The 21123-nt window shown below is 36.0% G+C and overlaps 1 protein-coding gene, 1 long non-coding RNA gene and 1 pseudogene across 2 annotated transcripts; all 3 read left to right on the top strand.

Moving 5' to 3' along the window:
* Positions 1-1677: 1677 nt before the first annotated feature.
* Positions 1678-6790, top strand: LOC109051442 (spectrin beta chain-like). Its single transcript, XM_042773392.1, has 4 exons — positions 1678-1716; positions 4846-4967; positions 5110-5347; positions 6617-6790. Exons 1-4 carry the CDS (start codon positions 1678-1680, stop codon positions 6788-6790), a joined length of 573 nt encoding a protein of 190 aa, XP_042629326.1.
* A 48-nt stretch (positions 6791-6838) lies between these two features.
* Positions 6839-16469, top strand: LOC109051443 (annotated as a pseudogene).
* Positions 16470-18215: 1746 nt separating this feature from the next.
* Positions 18216-20049, top strand: LOC122148173. The gene is made up of 4 exons (XR_006162156.1): positions 18216-18256; positions 18329-18422; positions 18543-18626; positions 19952-20049. It is a non-coding gene; the product is annotated as an uncharacterized LOC122148173 (long non-coding RNA).
* The last annotated feature ends 1074 nt before the right edge of the window (positions 20050-21123 follow it).

Here is a 21123-nt window from a genome sequence, read left to right as displayed (position 1 = left end):
AAGATACTGCAGATACCCTGTACTTTTTCTCACACTGGGTGTTAATTTTTTTTGTGTTTTGGATTGATTTGTAAGACATTGATGTACATAAATCTACATTTATAACAGCATTATACTGAACAGCACTAAGTTTTGCCAAGTATTGCAAAAATATTGTACAGTGTCAGTATTCAGGAGAGTACCGAGCTTCTTCCTTACTGGGGATTTTTTTTTTTTTTTTTTTTTGAGAGAGAGAGATTAGCATCTAGGCTGCCAACTCTGTTCTGTCTTCAAATTATACAAAAATACTTATAAAATTTATTTTAAAAAATATTATATTGTTTATATTATTTTACATAAAATATCAATGATAATGACAGTAAGAGAAAACATTGAATTAAACAGTGTTTATAATTCTGAGATGCAAAAGAACTTCTGTTGTATGATGAAATCATTATGAAACTCCTATATGCTGTATATACATTAATACTGATGAATGAAATTATGTATGTTTAACACTGTCACTATAATCATATGTACATTTGAACTAATAGATTGTTTGTCAGCTCAGAGGTGGATTACATGACCAAGACTAACTATTTGACACAAGGCTATGTCTTATGGCTTTTAAACATGAAAAATCATTGTGTTCGTGTGCAGGTGAAATTAAGATTACTGTAAAATGTGATTAAAGCCAAATTTCACAGACACTTAAGTATATATAGGTGTTTGATGGTGCTGCCTATACTTTAATGAGCCTTTGACGTACAGTACAGGTCAAAAGGTTTTGGTTTGTTAATAATTTTTATTTTTATTTGAAAAATAAGTTTCTTTCTGCTCATCAAGCCCATTTAATTTGATCAAAATACAGAAAATGAATATTATTACAATTTTAAAATTATTGTTTTTAAATTTATTATACTGTTATATCATTTATTTCTGTGATGCAAATTTTTGATGTTATCACATGATCCTTTAGAAATCATTCTAATTGATGTATCAAAGTTTAAACCTGTCACTATGAGGATACATATAAATATTTTGTTATACATTTAACTAATAGATTGTTTCTTTCTTTTTTAAATAAAATCAATACGTTCATTCAGCAATGATGTGTTTATTATTGAACAAGATAGTAAAGAAAATATATTATTAGAATATATATTATTGATTTTTTTTTTTTTTTTGAATAAACACAGGCCATCTCTTATGGCTTTTAATCATTTAAAAATCATAGTACTGGATGTTCATGTGACATGGTGAAGGCTGGAGTAATGGTGCTGAAAATTACTGTAAAATGTAATTAAAGTATATTCAAATTTAAAACATTTTAAGAATAATCTTCACAACATATTACTGTTTTTTTCTATATTAAGTATATATGGGCTTGATGATGGTGCTGCTTCTTACTTGAAATAAAAATCTTTAATGTTTCCAAACTTTTGACCTGTACTGTATATACAACCTTCAATCTTCTGTTAATATGTAATTTGTTAATTTTAAATGAAATAAGGGAATGTAATAAATGTTTCTCTTTCAAATTAAAATAGTTTCTCCAACACTTTATTTCAAAATTCGTAATCCGTAAATTTGAACATGTACTAAATCTTTTTGAATAGCAGTCAACCCAGAAGCAATTAGGATACAACTGTTATGGTTGTTCTTGGATGGGCCTTTAGAGAGTTATTCATACTGAATATGACTGCAGCTTTTACCCCTCATGTAGCACATTATCAGGTGAGAGAGAATTACCCTCCCTTTCATTCCATTACAACAGCATCAAAGTTCAGTTCCTTAACACTGATCAGTCTTAAAGAGGATTTGTCGGATTACGCTCAAATCATGAATTTTTGCCTATAATGAAAGTCTGTGACTAGCACTGACTGTGCTTAAATTCTGAAAAGAAACCTTTACAAAGGGTAAGTGAATTCTAAATCTATTGCATGCTGCACATCATAATATGACAAACAAATGTAATACTTTTCGCAAATTGGAATTGCAAGGTTTAAGGTTGTTGGATTTTCAAATTTTAAGATTTAAGAAAAAAATGAAAGTTGTGAATTTATGCAAAATTAAGTTTATACTGTTTTGAATTGTCTACAGAAATGTGTGATATTATAGTTTAACTGTATATATGTTTTAAACTAGATTAAACAAATGTCTATTTCACCGAATTACATGGATATAAAATATAATTCTATATAATAGCATCATAGCTTTAAGATAAGAAGCTAATAAGCTAATAAGATGAAGTTCTACAGTATAACATCTGAAAAGTAAAAAAAAAAAAAAAAAAGAGCTGAAAGGTACATCTGATTTAAGACATGAAAAGTCGGCCAGTTTACTAATTCTTGATCTCAACCTGTTCCATTTGTCATTCAATTTGGAAATGCTAGGTATTTTTATGATCCTTCAAAATATGTCCGTAAAGTCAGACTCAGGCCATAATTACACTGTCAGCAGGAGAGCCATGATTTCCTTGATACTTTCACTTCCTCATAACCATTAGAGAACAAAGTAGATTTAAAAATTTAAAATGATTTTTAACTTTCACAATGACATTTCCTTGGTACTGTCTTCTTTTATTTTAACTTCCCAAAAAAGCTAAAAAATCGAAACTTAAAAGCCTCACTACTCATGTGTATGGCTTAATGTTTAAACTCATCTTGGGCAACTACTTATTGTAAATGAACAATTTCTAGTGCAGCATATGTTTCTGTGTGTGTATGTGTATGTTTGTCTTTGAAACAGTTACATGCATTTTTCATATGTTGTTTTCAGAGACTAACAGAGATGGAGAGGAGTTGGATGGCCGATTCCGAGAGCTTCAGGAACGGATGATGGTGGTGAAGAAGGAGTACTAAAAAATGGTTGATGAGTGTTTTTTTTTAATATGGTGTGGTAATAATTCATTCTTAAGCCTTCCTGCTCAGTGCTACTTCAGGCAACAAGATCCACAATCAGTGATGCAACTAAGCACCAATAAAACTTAAACTAAAAGCTTACATTTCAAATGTGTCATGATCAACCCTTTTCCAATAGTAATTATATTGCTATGGATATCTATCTATCTTTAAATATATAAATAATCCACTTCCACTTGTGGTGAAGCAATTTGATTACACAAAAATTCATGATATCACGGTAAATCTGGTGATATTTTGTGTAATATAAATTTGCCAATCATGACTCTAGTCTTGTTATTTATTTTAGTTTAGGATATAATATACTCAGCATGATTACCTCTAGTTGTGAACCCTTGAACCCAGTTGAGGTCCTAATTATTTTTTCATTGTCTATTACTTTACCATCTACATACTTTATGTACTTTTCTCATGATAAAAGACAGCTAGTTTAGTTGCTTATTTAAACAAGTTAGCCCACTGTTTTTCATATGTACAAACTCAAAGACTGAGTTTAATAATAATGATGAAAGAAAATGGCAGGTACGCATTAAGGAAAACTCTTTATACACTGTTATGCAAACCTTTTGTGACAGATCAGCACTGGGGAGGGAAAAGCTCAGATGATTTGCCTTGTATTACATCAACATCACCAATTTTAGATTGATGGAAATAGTACCGCCTTGACTGTCTTCACATAATATTTTTAAACCTGATATTTCCACTGTATATGTCTCCCTTTGAGTGTTATATTTAACAGTGGTTACATATTACCCCCTCTCGTACTTAATGCCATTGTTGTGTGAACTAGCTGAGAGACTTCACTTACATAATAAACACTAACAGCAGGAAGATGTTAAAACAGACAAGTGGTGCTACAATGACCTTCCTCGGCTTGTTAGGGCACACAAATATATTAATAGTTGTACACAGGCAGTTGTCCTGTAGAATGACATGCTTTAAACGTTTCCCTTTCCTTTTCCCCTTCCTCGGTTTCTCCTTTGTATTGTTCTGTATCAGACAACACCGTTCATAACATGTTTATTATAAAAAGTCACACTGATTATTAAATAACTAAATATTGCTTTCTGAGAAAGTCTACTCTGCCCAAACAAATAGCATATCTTTTACTAGTTGGTTATCAGTTACATGCAAGTTAGCAGTTAGCTAGAGATCATCGTTCTTGCTTTTAAAAGCAATTATGAAAACTGCAAAAAAGTATGCAGTAATTGCAAGCAGATTTAATTGTTTTTATCTTTGCTCTTGAGTGATGAACGACATGTCTGAAGACATACCAGAGGAGCAGGGTGTGCTCTAAGCTCCCTCGCTTCATTCAGAAAGCAGGTAAGCAGAACTTGTTGTGTTGGAAATGTGTGTAATTATATTTAAATGTGCATTCACTTTAAAGGAAAAGGTTGACTTGACTGATGTGTATACTGAACTAAGAACTGGTGTGCATCTCGTGTGACTTTTGGGAGAAACTGCCCACTCCCATTCGATGCAGCCTAAGAGTACACTGTCTAGAAGACAACAGCACTGCCATTAATTTCCTTAAAACCACAGTACCGGTACACTCAAAGAAGTACAACATGCAAATATCAAATTAGAATACCTTTTAATAAGTATTATTTCAACAATGTAACTTCTTAAAAGTGAACTGTGGATAAACCTATACAATAAGCTATGTACTTATAATTGTAGGTCATCCTTTTTCCCTCTCTTAATTTTTTTATAGATCAGAGTAGATCTGATTGGTCCAGAAAATATTGTGGATGGAGACAGAACCCTGATCCTGGGCTTAATTTGGATCATCATTCTCCGCTTCCAGATTGGAGTCATCAATATGTTGAAGTAAGGCCTTAAGAGTGTAAACTCCTGCAAAAGGTGTTGCTTATTCAATATTGTTGAAGTAAGGCCTTAAGAGTGTGCTTATCGCTCTGTTTACATTCTGTTTGGGTTTCAGGCTGGTGGTGATGTCAGTGGCGCTCAGCACTCAGCCAAAGAAGCTCTACTACTGATATGGTGTCAGCGTAAGACCGCCGGTTACACCAATGTAAATGTGCAAGACTTCTCAAGCAGCTGGAGGTATGGACTGGCCCTCAATGCTCTTATTCATGCCCATCGGTAATACTTATAATGATAGCATTCTCTTTTGATAAGAAACAGAATTTGACTGTTTCCTTTCCACATACTTCAATCTCATGAAGTTATGATAACACTGTTCTAGGCCTGATCTTTTTGACTACAACCGACTACCGCAGGATGATCCATTGAGGAACCTCACCCATGCTTTCACTCTGGCAGAAGAAGAGTTTGAAGAGTTTGGTATAAAACAGCTCCTGGATGTGGAAGATGTCATGGTGCCCCATCCTGATGAGAAGTCTATCATGACTAACATCTCCCTTTACTACCACTACTTCTCCAAAATGAACCAGGGGCAAACTATCCAGAAGAGGATAGCTAAGGTTAGTTAGCAATGTGTGAAATTTGAAGTAATGTAAAATGCAATGGGATGCATTGCTATTACTATAAATCTCTTGAATGTTGTGATGTAATTGAAGAAGCAAAATAACCTTTCTTCCGTATTATGGTGTACAGCAATTGATGAATTGTTCACAATAAGATCAATAACATGCATTTAGAAAATAGATATGGTGAATTCCCATTTCTTGAGTGGACCTCTAACCCTAAATATTAAACTGCAGCGCCTTGTAGTTTATTAAGACGAGGTGTTCAGTTACTTTTCTAAGCAATCAGGCTAATGATTTTTACCTGGTAATAATACAGGCAAAATCCCATAAACTTATATTGATAGAGTGACCTGTGCCATAAATATATTGGCAGTTTGCTTAACTAACTAGTAGTTTTTAGCAATACTATGAACTGCACTAATTAGTGATATAAGATTTATTTCTTTGTTGTTTAGTGTGTTTCTAGACTGGGCTTAGGATAGATGTGATTATTATAACAAAGATGTGCACTTTTTGCTTTGGTCCATTGGGCCAAAGCAATGTCATAGGAGCATGTCCTTCCAGGCACATTTACACAAAGTTTTTTTGGGGGAAATGTTAAGCACTGGTGCCCTCTGTTTGTGAAAGTTTGAAACTGCAGCTACTGCGGTGTTGAATCAGGACTCTAATCTCAAACTCTTTAGGATCAATGGATTTGACTGTGTGTCAAAAGGAGGAGCCCTGGTCTTAATCAGATCAGAATAAACTCTGGGCTGTAAATGCTGCTAAACAAGAAAGTTAGTTGTCTGCACTGCATAGTCAAGAAGACACAGCCTTTTGGATCATGCTGACAATATAGAGGAAGTCATCCTCAGATAGGCTACTCTTTGACAAACAAGAGGATTTGATCCAGCAGAGATGAGCTCAGAGGTCAGGAGATGCTATTAACATGCTGGCAGGATACACATGGACAGAAACAGGGGCGTGAATTGTCCTGTTCTGCCTGTGCAGTACGACACTTTCACTCACCACCATATCCACAAGTGTGAATAGAAATACCATTATGTGTTGACTGGGTCACAGCTGTGGAGTAGTGTTAGCTGTCACAAAAGTGTATTAAACAATGACAGACAGCTCTGGTTGAATGGATGAATAGGACGAAGATAAGCCCAGCCAGGCTCTGAGATGTCAAGACTCTGAGTTCATTTTATGGTAAGACTGCCAGCTATCAGCTGTGACGCTTTTGGGACACTAGATGACAATGACTTTCAGTGGCTATTTCAGCAGTCAGTGGTTGCGATGGCAGAACATGAGACAAACAATTATGAGCCGCAGAGGAGTGTTCTAGAAGTGGGAAAGGTGTGGATCAAGGATATAGATGTCTGTGTAGCTGCTGAACAAAAACATGCTCCCAAATCACCCATCCTTCAAAGAAATAGAACTTGTGATGTTGCTTAATGTTTACAGTAGTACTGTCCTGCTGTTAGATATAATCTGTGCTTCTGAATTTCATTCATCTGCTTCAACATCAGTGTTTATCTCTGCCTGCTGATTGTGGACCTTCTGAAAGAGCTGGATGATATGAAAGGCATGTATGAGAGCATGGTATCTGACTTACTTTGTGGATCAAGACCAAGGTTGAGAAGCTCAATGACCGTTCTTTCCCCAACTCCCTGCGAGAAATGCAGCATCTGGTTTCTGCCTTCAAGACGTACCGCACTATTGAGAAGCCTCCCAAATACCAGGAACGAGGGGCTATCGAGGCCCACCTCTTCAACTTGCGAACCAAGCTAAGAGCAAACAATCAGTAGGACTATATTCCTCCGGAAGGCAAGACCTTGGGGGATATCGAAAGTAACTGGACCTTGCTAGAGCGAGCAGAAGACCAGCGAGAGCAGGACTTCCAGAGTGCACTGATGAGGATGGAACAGTTGGCCCAGAAGTTTGGCCATAAGGCTATGCTGAGGGAGAGCTACCTGGAGGACATTCTGCAACTGATCCAACAACAGGACCTGGGAGGGCTGCAGAGACTGGAGGAGGCTGAGACAGTGGCTCACAAACTGGAGGCCCTGGGAACAGATGTGCTGGCTCATGAACCACTTTTCCGCACTTTAAGTGAAATGGCTGTTGTTATAGAAAAAGAGAACTACCACAGCAAGGCGCAAGTGATTCGCAGGTGAGGGGCAAAGAATAGCATGTAGTTTATAATCACTGATATAATTACTGATACGGGCTATGGCTGGTTTTCATGTCCTATTTTAATACAGTGGAAAAGACATGTCAAAAATAAATTTATAGTAAAAACATTTCCACTAATCTATCTATCTATCTATCTATCTATCTATCTATCTATCTATCTATCTATCTATCTATCTATCTATCTATCTATCTATCTATCTATCTATCTATCTATATTTGGTCCTGCTTTGTATTAAGTGGCCTTAACTACTATGTACTTACATCAGAAATAAGTACAAAGCAGGACTTACTAGACACTCAGATCATCTCACTTGGAGAAACCCTGAATGCCATCAGCAGCAGTGCCTTAAAGGTTAAGCACAAAGGTGCCACAAAAGTCGAGAGAAGAGTTAAAGATCTAAAAGAACGGCCAGTACAACTCTGTACTGGTTCTCAGCAAGAACAGCTAAACTCTTTAAACCCTTCTAATTGTACTAAAAGTCATATTCGGGGACATTTGTAAGACTAAGATTTTGCAAGTTTCTAAAATTAGTACAAAATTAAAAAGAAAAATCTTGTGGCAAGTACCATATACTTAAAGACAATTATCTAGAAGCTAAACTGTGCTTTAAAAGTTAACCATAAGAAATACAGACAGGATTGTATACACCACAGTTTTACAGTTATAGAAAAAAAAAACCCTACTGTGCAGCAATAACATGATCTTTTTTTTGTGTGTGTGTGAAAAAAGGAGAAAAGCTCTGGAGGGACAGCCGGACTTCTTTGAGTTTTTCCATGATTGTGAAGAAGTAGAAGCATGGATCTATGAGATATGGGTTCTCTTGCAGGCAGCATCTCTGGGGAGAGACCTCAGTCAAATTCAGCAAGCCATTCAGAACCACAAGGTATGTGGCCATCAGATACTATAAGATAGAATATAAAATTGTAGCATTGAAGAAACACATTACTGCCTATTTTTAGATCTATCGCGAAACAGTTATATACTTATCGATACTTAATGCTCTTTTAAGCATTTCTATAATGGAAAACTGACTAACGTTGCTTAACCTCAATAAGACTGAATCAGAGCTGCTAAGATTAGCAAAAATTGCTATGTATGTTGCAGGGTTAAGAGGCAGAGATTCAGTCACAGGAATCACTGTGTTCTGGGCTTTTATCCAGAGGCCAATAGCTGTGCAGGGGGAGACAAGGGAGACACCCTAATGAGAGAGACACCCAAAAGTGGATTCGGACTCTTCAGAAACAATGGCAGCAACTTAAAGAACAAGTCACCATCTGAAAAAACAGGTTGCATGCAGCCAATGTCATCAAGCAGGTATATATATATATATATAGATATATATATATATATCTATATATATATATAATATATATATATAAGTGAGAATTTATGATTTAGTAGATCAAGCAGTGGTTGGGATAAAAATGTTCCAAGTGCCATTCCTCCTTTCCCTCAGTATTTTGCAAACATTACCGAAGCCAACTCGTGGTTTGATGACCGCAAACCACTTCTCATTAATGAGGATTATGGAAAGGATGAGGCCAGCACTACTGCTCTGCTCCATCGTCACCAAAGACTGGAGAAAGAAATGGAAGCATATGCCTCAGAAGTTAAATGACTGGGTGAGCAGGCCAAGAGTGCTTCCCAACTTGCTCTGCTTATTGTGAGTCACAACCAAAATAATCCATTATCCATTATGAACATTTGCAATACAATTACAGCACTTAGTCTGTCTGAATAATCTTCTAATGTTGCTTCAGGAAGGGTAAAGGTGAAAAACAGTTTATCTGTGATATAAATGTGAATCATTGCTGGTATAAAACACAGAAATTACTGCATACATTAATGGATACAGCTTTAATGGTACTGACGTTTTTTCATTAATTTAAGACTGAAACCCAGCAGAGTAGAATGGTACACTACAGTGATTCATCAGATGGTGAAGATGAGAAGGATAAAAAAGATGACAAAGAAGGAAAAGTCATTAGCAAGGCTTTACCACAAGAACAAGCTAAGATTAGGTTCAGATACAGAGGTAAACAGCATCCTTTAATGCTAAAACTAATAAATGCTTCTGGTCGGGTTTGTGTGAACAATGAAACAGTTTCTTTTTGTTTTTTGTTGTGTTTGATTTTTCAGGTCCTATATTATCCTGGGACAGAGGAGAAACATTGACAGTTGTCAGAAGGGAAAAAGATGATAAGTTGCTTCTTTGAGACAGCAGAGGAAATGAGCAACTAGTATCGTCCACATTCATCACGGAGATGCCACCTTCTGTAAGACTTTTTATCAATTTCAAAATCTACATGTCTCTATGCACATTATTGTCAAAGGAAGTGATACACATTTGTAAAGATTTAATGCATAATTTCTGTACAGGACTCAGTGGACAGCGTTCACAGTTTACTGGGCCGTCAAGAAAAGCTTGAGGCTTTGCTTGAGGCACTAGAGCGATCCATTAAACTCTTTCAAGACAAGAGCCAGGAGCTCATCAGCAAGCGCAACTTTGCTGCCAAATTGGGAGCATAGACTTTTATTTGTTTTTACATATTACATATTTTTAATAAATAATTATAATTGCTTGTTTCTTAGTGCTATTATTTTAGTTCACCCTGGCATATTACCTCTTTCCAGAATTCAACAGCGATCAAAGGTCATTCAAGACCAATACAAGCTGAAAGAAGGTTGTAAATTAAGGAAGCTTAATTTACTAAGATTTTTGTTCTGATGTTCAGATTTTGCTTGACTGCACTGAGCTAGAAACCCTTCTGTCAGAAACATCAGCTTTGGTCAGCACTGATTATGGCAAGACTGAATTAGCTACTCAGAGTCTAATAAAGCAGCATGAGGTGAGTTTGGCTTGTACTAATGCAATAGCTAAAGGTTTTAATATGTTAACATATACTGCTTTGTTTCTTCAGGCAGTGGAGGAGCAGATTGAGGTACTTGCTGCTCAAGTAGATGAACTCAAATCCAGCGTTAAGCAGGCTGTACATGTGTGGGGTTTAAAGGAGCTCAACAAGCCCTACAACCACATTAAATCGAAACTAAATGAGGTTCAGCACTAAGCAACAGTCAGGTAAAATAAAAATCAGTTGATAAAACAGCACAACTAACAGAAGTACATACCCTCATGTTGGTTTGCCTTGTTAAAAAAAAAATCTCATTACAACAGAGAGCAGAGGCTGCGAGACACTTTAAACCTACATGAATTTAAGCACAAGTCTGCTGAATTGTAGGAATGGATTGCTCAGCAGACACAGATTGCCACCTCCAATGACTTTGGGATTTGATTATGAAAATGCACTGAGAATAAATTAAATATTTAAAAATAAAAATACTTTTTTAAAACATTTGTTACATTTGATATTATTACGATTAAAAAAAAAAAAAAAATTGGTCAGAAATCGAGAAACTAATCACTACTAATGACAGCCAGAATTTTAACAGTAAAAATTTAATACACAAATCTGTTTTTGTTTTAAAAATGTATACATTTTATATTAATTCAGTTGTGGGTATCAACTGAAGTAAATGTTCTCCGGCAATTACTACAACATAGTGTCTTCACTTATTATTCTCCCATTTTTTTAAATTTCTTCTTTAATTGTACTTATTATTAATTGTTATTTTTAAACTATTTGAGTCTAGAAATGATCCTGTTTTTGGGGTCCTTGCCATCACAAAACCTTCTTCAAATCTCAATATGATTCATAAAGTTAATCCTGTATCAGATATGCATGTTGTCTGTGATCAGGATCTGTCTAAGTACCTCTTGTATCATGACGGCAACTGTGTGGGAGATTTGAGGTATTATTTAAGCAGCTGGAGGTGGGACTGGAGAGGATGCACACCTGTGAAGAGTTGGCTGACAAACTCATCAAAAGTAATCATCCTGAGAGCCCGCTTCATCCGAGAAACCATAGAATCTACTCAGATAACGGCATGTGATCAGGAAAAACAGATTATAAAACGAAATATTACAAACTTTTTTTTTTACAAGCGGATGCTTTTGTACAAAGGGAAGTTTTTGTTTATTACTATTGTTTATTTACAAACTAAAATTGCTAACTGTAATTTTGTTTATTAAATTGACATAAATATAAATGCTAAATACAAAACAAATATGTTTAAACATCCTGTGTGGCCATCAGATCCAGGAGAAACTGAAAGCTCTGCAAGAAGAGAGAGAGAAGCTTTCTGATAACTGGCATTCCCAAGCAGAAATGGCTGGAGAACACACATCTGGAGCAGATGTTTTATAGAGACACTGAGTACATGGAAAAGATCACTAACTCCCAAGAGGTCAGTGCTCTTGTAAACTACCAGGAGTTACTTTTATTTTACATTTCAACATGTAAGAAATATCTGGTTTGGTGGATATAAAATATTATTAACTCACAAGCTCATTTCAGAATCAAGTTTGTAGTTAGACATATATAATGTTAAGGCTAACAATATCTGTTTCTTTGCAGATCCTGTTGGAGAACAGTGATTTGGGAACAACGGTGGATGATGTAGAAACATTGATCAAACAGCATCAAGCCTTTGAAAAACTTCTTAATTCTCAGGAAGACAAGGTGGGTTGGTCATCAGCCTACAGTATGGCCTGAAGCATTAAACACATTATATTTTTAGACTAAGTATAGATGACTGGATGTCTTATCATGTCATGTAGATGGTGGCTCTTCAGGAGTCAGCAGAACGCTTAAGGACAGAGGGTTGAAGCGAGAAAAAAAGTAGCAACATTAAGAACAAAATTAAAGCTATTCAGGAGAGGAGGGAACGCATCAAAGATCTGTCGGATAAATACAGAGAGGATCTTGAGATCTCAAAGCTTCTCTGTATTTTCAACCGAGCTGTGTCAGAGGTACGGTACTAGTCATTTCCAATCCAGGTGACTTAAACAAAGAGAAACTAATTGGTTGGTTTGTGATGTTTATTTGTATTTTAGGCAGAGGAATGGATCACAGACCGTATATAAATACTGAATAAAATACTAGAAGAATCCAAAATGGACATGAGCAACCTTCAGACTAAAATGAAGATACTGCAGAAGCATCAGGTGTTTGAAGCAGAGATTCTGGCACATGGAAATATCATTGAATCTGTCCAGCAGGTAAGTCGCTGTACCAAAGTAACAAACTGGCTCAGTAGTCAATCAGAGATAATACTATATTTATTTGTTGTTGTTTTTTTGGTCTTTATAAATATGTTTAACACTGTTTGTTACATACTTTTTATAAGGTTGGAAATTAGCTAGTGACCTTGCGTCACCCAAAAACGAAGGAGAGAAAGCAGACCATCTCTGCGCTGATCTCTCATTGGGAAGCTCTAAAGCAAACAGTTACAGTCCGTGGAAAAGTTCTTGAGGATAATCGTGATTTTCTTGAGTTCTTTGAAGTTTGGATTAGGCAAAAGGCAAGTAAATAAGGCCATTGCGTAACAAACTGCTGAAAACATGCCTTGATATAAACTACTGGTGTACCCAGAATTAATATTTGGTTTCTTTTCTGTATAGGAGTTGCTGAAGAAGCTCAGTGAATTCAGAGACTCAGGCTCTGGAGTAAGTCTGGTGTTCGACTTGGTCTAGAAAATGTGAACTTAACAAAGAAAAACACGTTTATGTTGATTTATCAACTCCGTTTACTGAAATGACATTCTGTAGGCTTTGTATCATGTAACAGTGGTATACAGCATATTGCTTAGTGCAGTAACATTTTTTCACTAAGAAGTTTTCATCCCTTATGATGTGACTGTTGATGATGCTCACATCAAGACAATCAATACTCTGGCAGCCCGGCTAGAGAGACAAGAGAGTGATGAGTTGGCGACTGTGAGAAAGTGTAGGCAACAGCTCAATGAACGGTACATCCTCCTATTTTTCAACTGAGATCCATGTTCATTTAAGAAAATACACTCATCATCTCTTATATCTAGTATATTTTAGTTTGTTTTGACTTTCTTGTCAACTTGCCAACAGATGGAGTAATTTCCATGGCAACCTGAGCAGCGCTGGAGGCAATGCTAGAGATCCACGCCTTGATTCGAGAGCTAGAAAAAGTCCGGGACAGAGCTGGAGAGAAGGTGAGAGAGAGAGATTTTATGGCTGTCAGATTACGTCTTTGAATCGGAACCCAACTTTGGCTTTTGAACCCAATATGACAGAAAATAAAAATGTATTTTACACATAATTTTTCGATATAACAATATTTTAAATATTTTCAATTAAATGTTCTTTATTATATAGTCTTAATTAAATATTTAATGTAATTTTTTCGGCCACAGATGCTGTTGCTCCAGGGTCAGGGCTGTGGAGTGGATGTGGAGAGTGTGGAAACCTTATTTGCAGACACAAGGAGATGGAGAGGGAGGCCAGAGTCATCCAAGAGAGAGGCACTGTGAGTAAACTAGACAGCTGTTAAACAAAGAACACATTCATCCATATTAATCAGTGCACTGTGGGTAGCACGTCCTATACAATATCTATTGTGTGTGCTTGCATTGTGGTTAAAGGCTTTTTAGAAAAACTCTCAGCACCTTCCAATGAACTAACTGCTGTATGTACAAAAGCTTTTAAATAAACCATTCATGGTGCATTATGTGCTGTAGGGTGAGGGTTCGTGTAACACACTAAAGCTAGTCAGCTTACAAGAAGGGTTACAAAGAAGATAATTGCTCTAATTTGTTAAAACCAGGCCCTGGAGAAGGAGACTAAAGATCAGTTAAGAAGACACTGTGATCTGTCTGACAAACTTAGTAAGAAGCAGGAAGAGGTCAACATTGCTTTAGTCAAGCTGGACAAGGAAATCAAACGAAGGTATGCAACCATTAGTTGCTATATTCTTAATTTATAATAATAATAATAATAATCATTAAGAAAAATTAATAGTGTAACATGGTAAAAAAATGTATTTAAAATATACATTAAATAGAAAACAGAATATACTTAGAAAATAAACAGAATACTATACTTTGTTTGTGGTAGAAAGGAGCGGCTGAAGAAGTCTCATCAGCTGCAGCTGTTTAAAGCTAACCAGCACCTCCTGTTGGACTGGGCCCTGAAGCGAAGTGATGAGATGGTGAAGAAAGGCCTGCCTTAGAATAAGACGGAAGCTGAGAGTTTCATACTAGAGCTCCAGAACTGGAAGGTATCAAAATATATATATATATATAAATACGTTATTAAATTATTCAACTTCCCAGTTCCTGTGATCTTGTTCTGTCACAAACTACAATGCTAAAACTAATACAGGTACATTTATTCTTTTATCAGACGGACTGATCCAAAGTGCCTTCTAATTTGTCATAGTACATACTAATACATAATGTTATATGATCCCAGACTTGTGTTAGAGCAACATTTAATGATTGCAGGCTGAGATTGATGCTCGTGGTGAGCGTATAGATTCAGCTGAGAGTTTTGGACAGAAACTTGTGAAGTCCGGACACAGCGATTCAGAAGAGATTAAAGAAGCCCTACACAAGTGGAGGATGCCAAAACAAAGTTTGCTAAAGCTTAGGAAGACTGAAAGAAAACTCTGGATCAAGCACTTAAGCTTCAGGTGACTTAAGAAAACAGCGGGTGGTTTTGCTTCATCAAGGTCCTGTTTATTCTGGAGTATCTGTTATTATGTGAAGGTATTATGTGGTTTGGTTGCAGATATTCCTGGGCTATGCAGACCAGACTGAGAGCTGGATGAATAACCGGGAGGCTTTCTTGGTCAATGAAGATCTTGGGGTAAGAGCTCCATTTCTTGGACCTCATTTAAAAGACAGAGTAACATTTCACCAAATAAGAAAACAAAATGACCTTGATTGTTTTCTTCTCTGTAACTTTGGAAATGGATGGTGAAAGATGTTTCACACTGACACAGGGTTCATTATCAGAGGTGGAGGCTCTTCAGAGGAAGCATGCTTTGTTTGAGAGCTCTCTAGAAGCTCAGATGGAGGAGGTTGGCGGAGGTTGACAGATATGCTCAGCAGCTTATACAGGCACAGCACTATGACTCTGTGACAACATCAAGAAGATCAAAGCTATTCTGCTCAGGTATGCAGTAAGCAAAACAACTACACTTTAGTACTTATTACAGAAATAATATACTTTCAAAGAATATGCTTAAGTGCAAAATGAATGTAATTTTTACAGACACTTAATTGCATGCTAATTGCAGTTAAATGTGAAAATATTTTTATTAATTATTATCATTTATATTAAATGAAAAGTGTTTTTGTCTCACTTTAGTAGGACATATCATAACATTACATATATGAATCACATACCATGAAATTATACATGGAATATACATATATTTATGTAATTTCACAATTACTTCTATTGTCTTTGAAATATGGTTAAAGTGTACTGCCAAGTGTACTAACATGCATTTATGTTAAAACTAAAATATACTTTAATATAATCATGCATTTAAGTATATTTGTAATTACACATTTACAGTGATGAAATTTCAATTACATTTAAAATAAATTAACTTTAAATGTAATATTAAATAACACTTTATATGTGACTTAGTATGTTAGTCAACATCAAAATAAGTGTTCTTCAAAGCATGACAAAAGAAATATTAAAACAATGTTTTCAAATGTACTTTTTTTATGAAGTGCACCTTTTATTTATTATATTATTACAAAATGGCCTTTCATCTGCAAGTACAAATTTACTCTAAAAATTTGAAGTACACTAAAAGTGCACATTCGATACAAGAAATCACACTTCTTTTTCACAAAGGTCTATAGATCAGAAATATTGAAAAGTACTGTTTAAGTAAAATTCCTTTCTTAAAGGAAGGACAGTGTACTGGAAATGAGCAGAACCAGGACGAAAGGCATTGGAAAGAATCTCTACAGCTGCAGAAATTCCTGGAAGGAAGCTATGAGGTGTGTGAAGTAAACGCTCCTGCTGAATGTGGAAAATAAAGGTTTGACATTCACCTATGTAGTCTGATTTATGTTTTTCACATCAGTACGTCTTTTACAAAGTTAAATCTCATGTGTAAATGTTTCCTCATGGTTGAATGAGGAAAAAACTCTGTGGCTGTTGATGGGAGCTGGACAGATCCTATTAACCTCATGGTGGTGACCTGGCCTCAGTTAGCAGGAACTGCATGACGCAGTCTGGAGGAAATGGTAAATGTGCAAATGGAGAAGGTCCAGGGGCTGGTGGGACACAGCCAAAGACATCAGCTCTCAAGGCAACCCTTCCTTGCAGAAAAGATACAGCAGAGGGTTTTGGAGGTGGTCAACAGGTATGTTTTTTGTTCAGCCCTGATTTCATTCTACTGTAGAAAAAAAAAGTTTAAAGTTTAGTGAGTCCTTCACATGGACCTGAATGTGGGCAACTAGTCACAAGCTTTGAAATGTCAGTCAAATTATCTAAAAAACACCACATGATTGCTGTGTCATACTACATGTATTCCCATAGGATGTGCAACATGAAGGCTTAGAGGTACCCAATATTCATACTCGCTTGTTGCTATCAGCCTTATGTTTTACTGAAAATATTTCCACAGGTGGATTTTTAAAATAGTACAACCACCTGTTTCACCAGAGAAACCTTGCAGTGATAGAAGTTAATTCACATGAATTCCCACATTTTGGGGAACTGGGAAAATGTTTACATATTTGTAGGCAGCATAAAACTCCCATTAGTTTCATCAAATCTAATTGTATTGAATTTGTGAACAGGACTATGTTTTGATGTTCTAGAGTTGATGAAGAAGCAGGAGAATCTGGAGGCCATGATTCAAGCTCAGAGTGAGAGATTTAATGCCCTTCATGCCAGAAGAATACAGGTAAAATAGTAAATAATAAAAATATGATTACTCATACTAGCATACTCTCACTTTTTAATTGCATATTTGCAAAAGTGTTTCAAAAACAGGATAAAAGGATAGAAAACATACGCATTTATCAGTTTCGATTCACCTTATTGTAATTTCTCTGCTCTTTCTTTTGGGTGTCCCAGAGGGACAAAATTAATAGTAAAATAAATTCAGAGCGCGGGTGACAGTTCAGACAGCAGTAGGGACAAACCTGTTTGTGTAAACTGAGTGACCCTAAGGTTCACTCGCTGCCATCAGTTTTTTTTCTTGGGGGGGGGGAGGTGACGGACAAGACGTGATAATTCATCCACACCCTCCCGAGTCTCTACAGCCCACGTCTGCCATCCTGCAGAGAAGCAGCAGTGGTAAAAATTATTCCTCTGTGGTGTCAAGAGTGGGGCATCAGGCCTCAGGACAAACAGCAGCAGTGACAGCGATATTGTAACTGCTCCCAAACAAACCGTCCACCTCTGTTCTGGGACAGCCCGACTCCTCCTCAGAAATTTCCAGTGCTGTTTAAAAACCCCATCGCCCCCAAGATTGACTATAGAACATCAGAAGATGATGTTGATACTCAGAGACAGATCAAACCCTCCCTCAATGTCAGTGCTAAACCAAGGATCACTCCTAGACGTCTGAAACCATTCTACACCCTGATAAAGACATGCTGGGTCCTCCTACGTCAAAGCCACATGAGTCACCCTCCAAAGACGAAGAAATGGTCAGAAAAGCAACCAAACTCAGAGGACAAAAACCTTCCCCCCTCCACCCCACCAGAAAAAACCTCAGTCATCTCCTCCAGCTTCCATTTCAGCCCCCCAGAAGAAGTACAAGCATCCCCCCTCTACTGACTCTCCAACAAGGATGACTGTTGACACTAAGGTAAATGCTTTTTATGTGGTTTTCTTTTTAGAATCCACCTTTTTTTGGTCTATAATTTGTGTACTTTTCTAGATCAGAGCAGGATGGGCCATAACGGAGGGTACCTTGGAGATTAAACTGAAGCAAGGAGGAAATAAAGTAAACTTTCCAACCAACACCAATGGTGGTATGATGATAAAAAGCTTTCTCTGATCACATCCTTAGCTCCACTTCATTGTTTATAGTGCGGTTTTTGTTTCTGTAAGAGCACTTAATGGTGGAACATTGATCTGTTGGTTTGGAACAGGGCTTGGATCACTGGGAAACAGTCTATGCACTATTGGAAGAGGAGACACTCAATCTGTTTAAAGACCAAAATGCCGCCAGTGAGGTATGTGTCTACACACACAACATGGTCACAGACACTTGGCTAGAACAGGCTAGTGAAAGACGGACACAGTGAGTGTTATGTTTTTTTTAATTAACTATGTATCCAGAACAGACAAGGCAATTATTTTTGCAGACAACCCTGCATCTGTGAGGTCCACCATCATAAAGACAATAATTAAAGGCATTATATCAATTTAAGGAGATGTTTTTGTAGTGGACTTTGTGGACTCTGATTATTTTTTTTCACACGTTGGCCACTGCTGATCACACTGGCTGAAGCAATAAAGACAATCCTTACTTCAGGAGAAAGGGAGAAACACATTCAAAATCATGTGAGCTATGATGCACACCACCTGCCATTGTGAAAGGAACATCTGCTCACAACAAATCTATAATCTGTTTGACACTTTTTATTCCTGTGATGACAAAAGCATGAATTTTTCATCAGCTATTACTCTCTAGTCATCAGTGTCACATGATCCTTCAGAAAATCACTCTCAATATACTAATTTGCTGCTCAAGGAAACATTTCTTATGGTTATCAGTGCTCCAAACAGAAAAACAGTAATATTGTAAACACCATATAAACACTGGAAACTTTTTGATCAATTTATGGCATCCATGCTGAACAAAAAGTATTAATTACATTAAAAAAAATAATAATTGTACTGACCCCAAACATTTGAACAACAGGGTATACATTATCAGAACTGCTTCACTGCTTATTAATATTTTTTTTTTAAATCATCCATAATATACCAGAACATATACAGTATGTGAAAATGTAACCTTGATATCTGTAATATTGACTGAGTAAGGCCATGTCAAAGATTGAAGTCACAGTGAAAATTAATATTTAAAAAAATTAATAAATTTTGATGCTTGTTATCTCACGATTAGATTTTGAGACTTTAACCTGAATTTCACAGACAGGGGGTCACATATAGTAGAGCTTTTGCAGACCCAAGGTCAGCAAGTCTCTTATAAATATAATATGACTTTTTATGACAAGACAAGGTTACTTCAGGTCATAAAAATATTCACATGACTCCAACCCAAAAATATAATATTTAGAATGAATCATTCTTGATATTAATTTTTAGGATGTGTACACTCACAAATACTTGAAAGTGTATTGGAAAAATATTCATTTTACTAACATGAATAGAAAGCGTACACTTTGAGTAGATATGTTTCTTTATCATGTTATTTGTCTTTGACCCATGTACATTACTGTATATATCAGTTCCTGAATGAATTAGATTATTGGACAGTTAGGTTTGTCTCACATGCTCATTTGATTGTCATGTGTTTGTCCCCACACAGAATTAACACAAAAGCAAGTAGAGAAAGCACAGAGCAGTGTGAGTCTGTGCCAGGCGACACATCTGACACACAAGATTCCACCGCAAAGTCGAACCAGGGAAAAGGGTGAGAGAACAAACAGAGCCTGAGTACTTCTGTGTGGTTTATGTATGCCAATGTCTGTGCTTCTGCTTAACACTTACTGTGGATTTGTATTAACAGAAGAGTCCACAGAGAGAGAGTCACCACCTAAACCTCCCCACACTTATTACAACAAAACACTGCTACCCTGACGGAGGAAAAGCCAAGCCAAGACTCAGGTGAGACCCCATACCTGCATGCGTCATGCATCTCAAAATGGTGCTGTAAAATCTAAATACCTGAAGGATAATTAGTCTCTAGGATCATCAGATAATTTATAGCCTGGATTGTAGTCCTAACTGACTTTTCAAATGCAACAATTGTGGTCAATCAAAATGAAAATCTCTTTTTAATGTTATTTTGATGAATAAAGATTTATTTATTATCTCATTAGATGGTCAATGGTTTCACTGAAAGAGAATAAAAATAAATAATAAAAAAAATGAGAGTGACACAAAATGAAGTCTACAGAGGAACCACAAACCACCACAACAAACCAGGTTCAGAATGGAGCCAAGGACAAGTCCAAAAACAGGAGTGTCTTTATGAAATTTTTCAAAAAAAAAAAAAAAATTTAATAACAGATTTGACCTTCTCTTGATGTGGCAATAGTTGACAATTGACTTATTTAATAGCTATTTTATATTTTGATCTACTATTATGCATTATTGTTATTATTTGATAGAATTAATATTCTGTAAACCTAATACTGCTGATCTAACTTCTTCTCTTTTTTGTGATTACAGATGTGCAATGATACCTCGTAAATTATTGTTTAATATGTGTATAGAATTAAAACTAAAATCTAAAACTAAAATCCATCCGATCATTGTTTTTTTTTCATATAGGAATAATTATTTTGGTATATCATGTAAAAATTATGTGCTTTAATTCTGATTGTATTTAAAGATTTATAGTGCTGATGAAGATGTATGCTGTAGGGTGGATACAGCAGAAGTGTTGTAAAATGGAACAAAAAAATTTAATGATTATTGCCTTCTAAACATGAGTTAACAATCAAATATTACTGTCATCAATAATTGCTGACATGT

The sequence above is a fragment of the Cyprinus carpio genome, chromosome A17 (assembly GCF_018340385.1).
Source record: "Cyprinus carpio isolate SPL01 chromosome A17, ASM1834038v1, whole genome shotgun sequence".
NCBI classification, from domain to species: Eukaryota; Metazoa; Chordata; class Actinopteri; order Cypriniformes; family Cyprinidae; genus Cyprinus; species Cyprinus carpio.
Note: the sequence above shows the minus strand (reverse complement) of the source record. Positions and strands in the feature narration are given on the sequence as shown.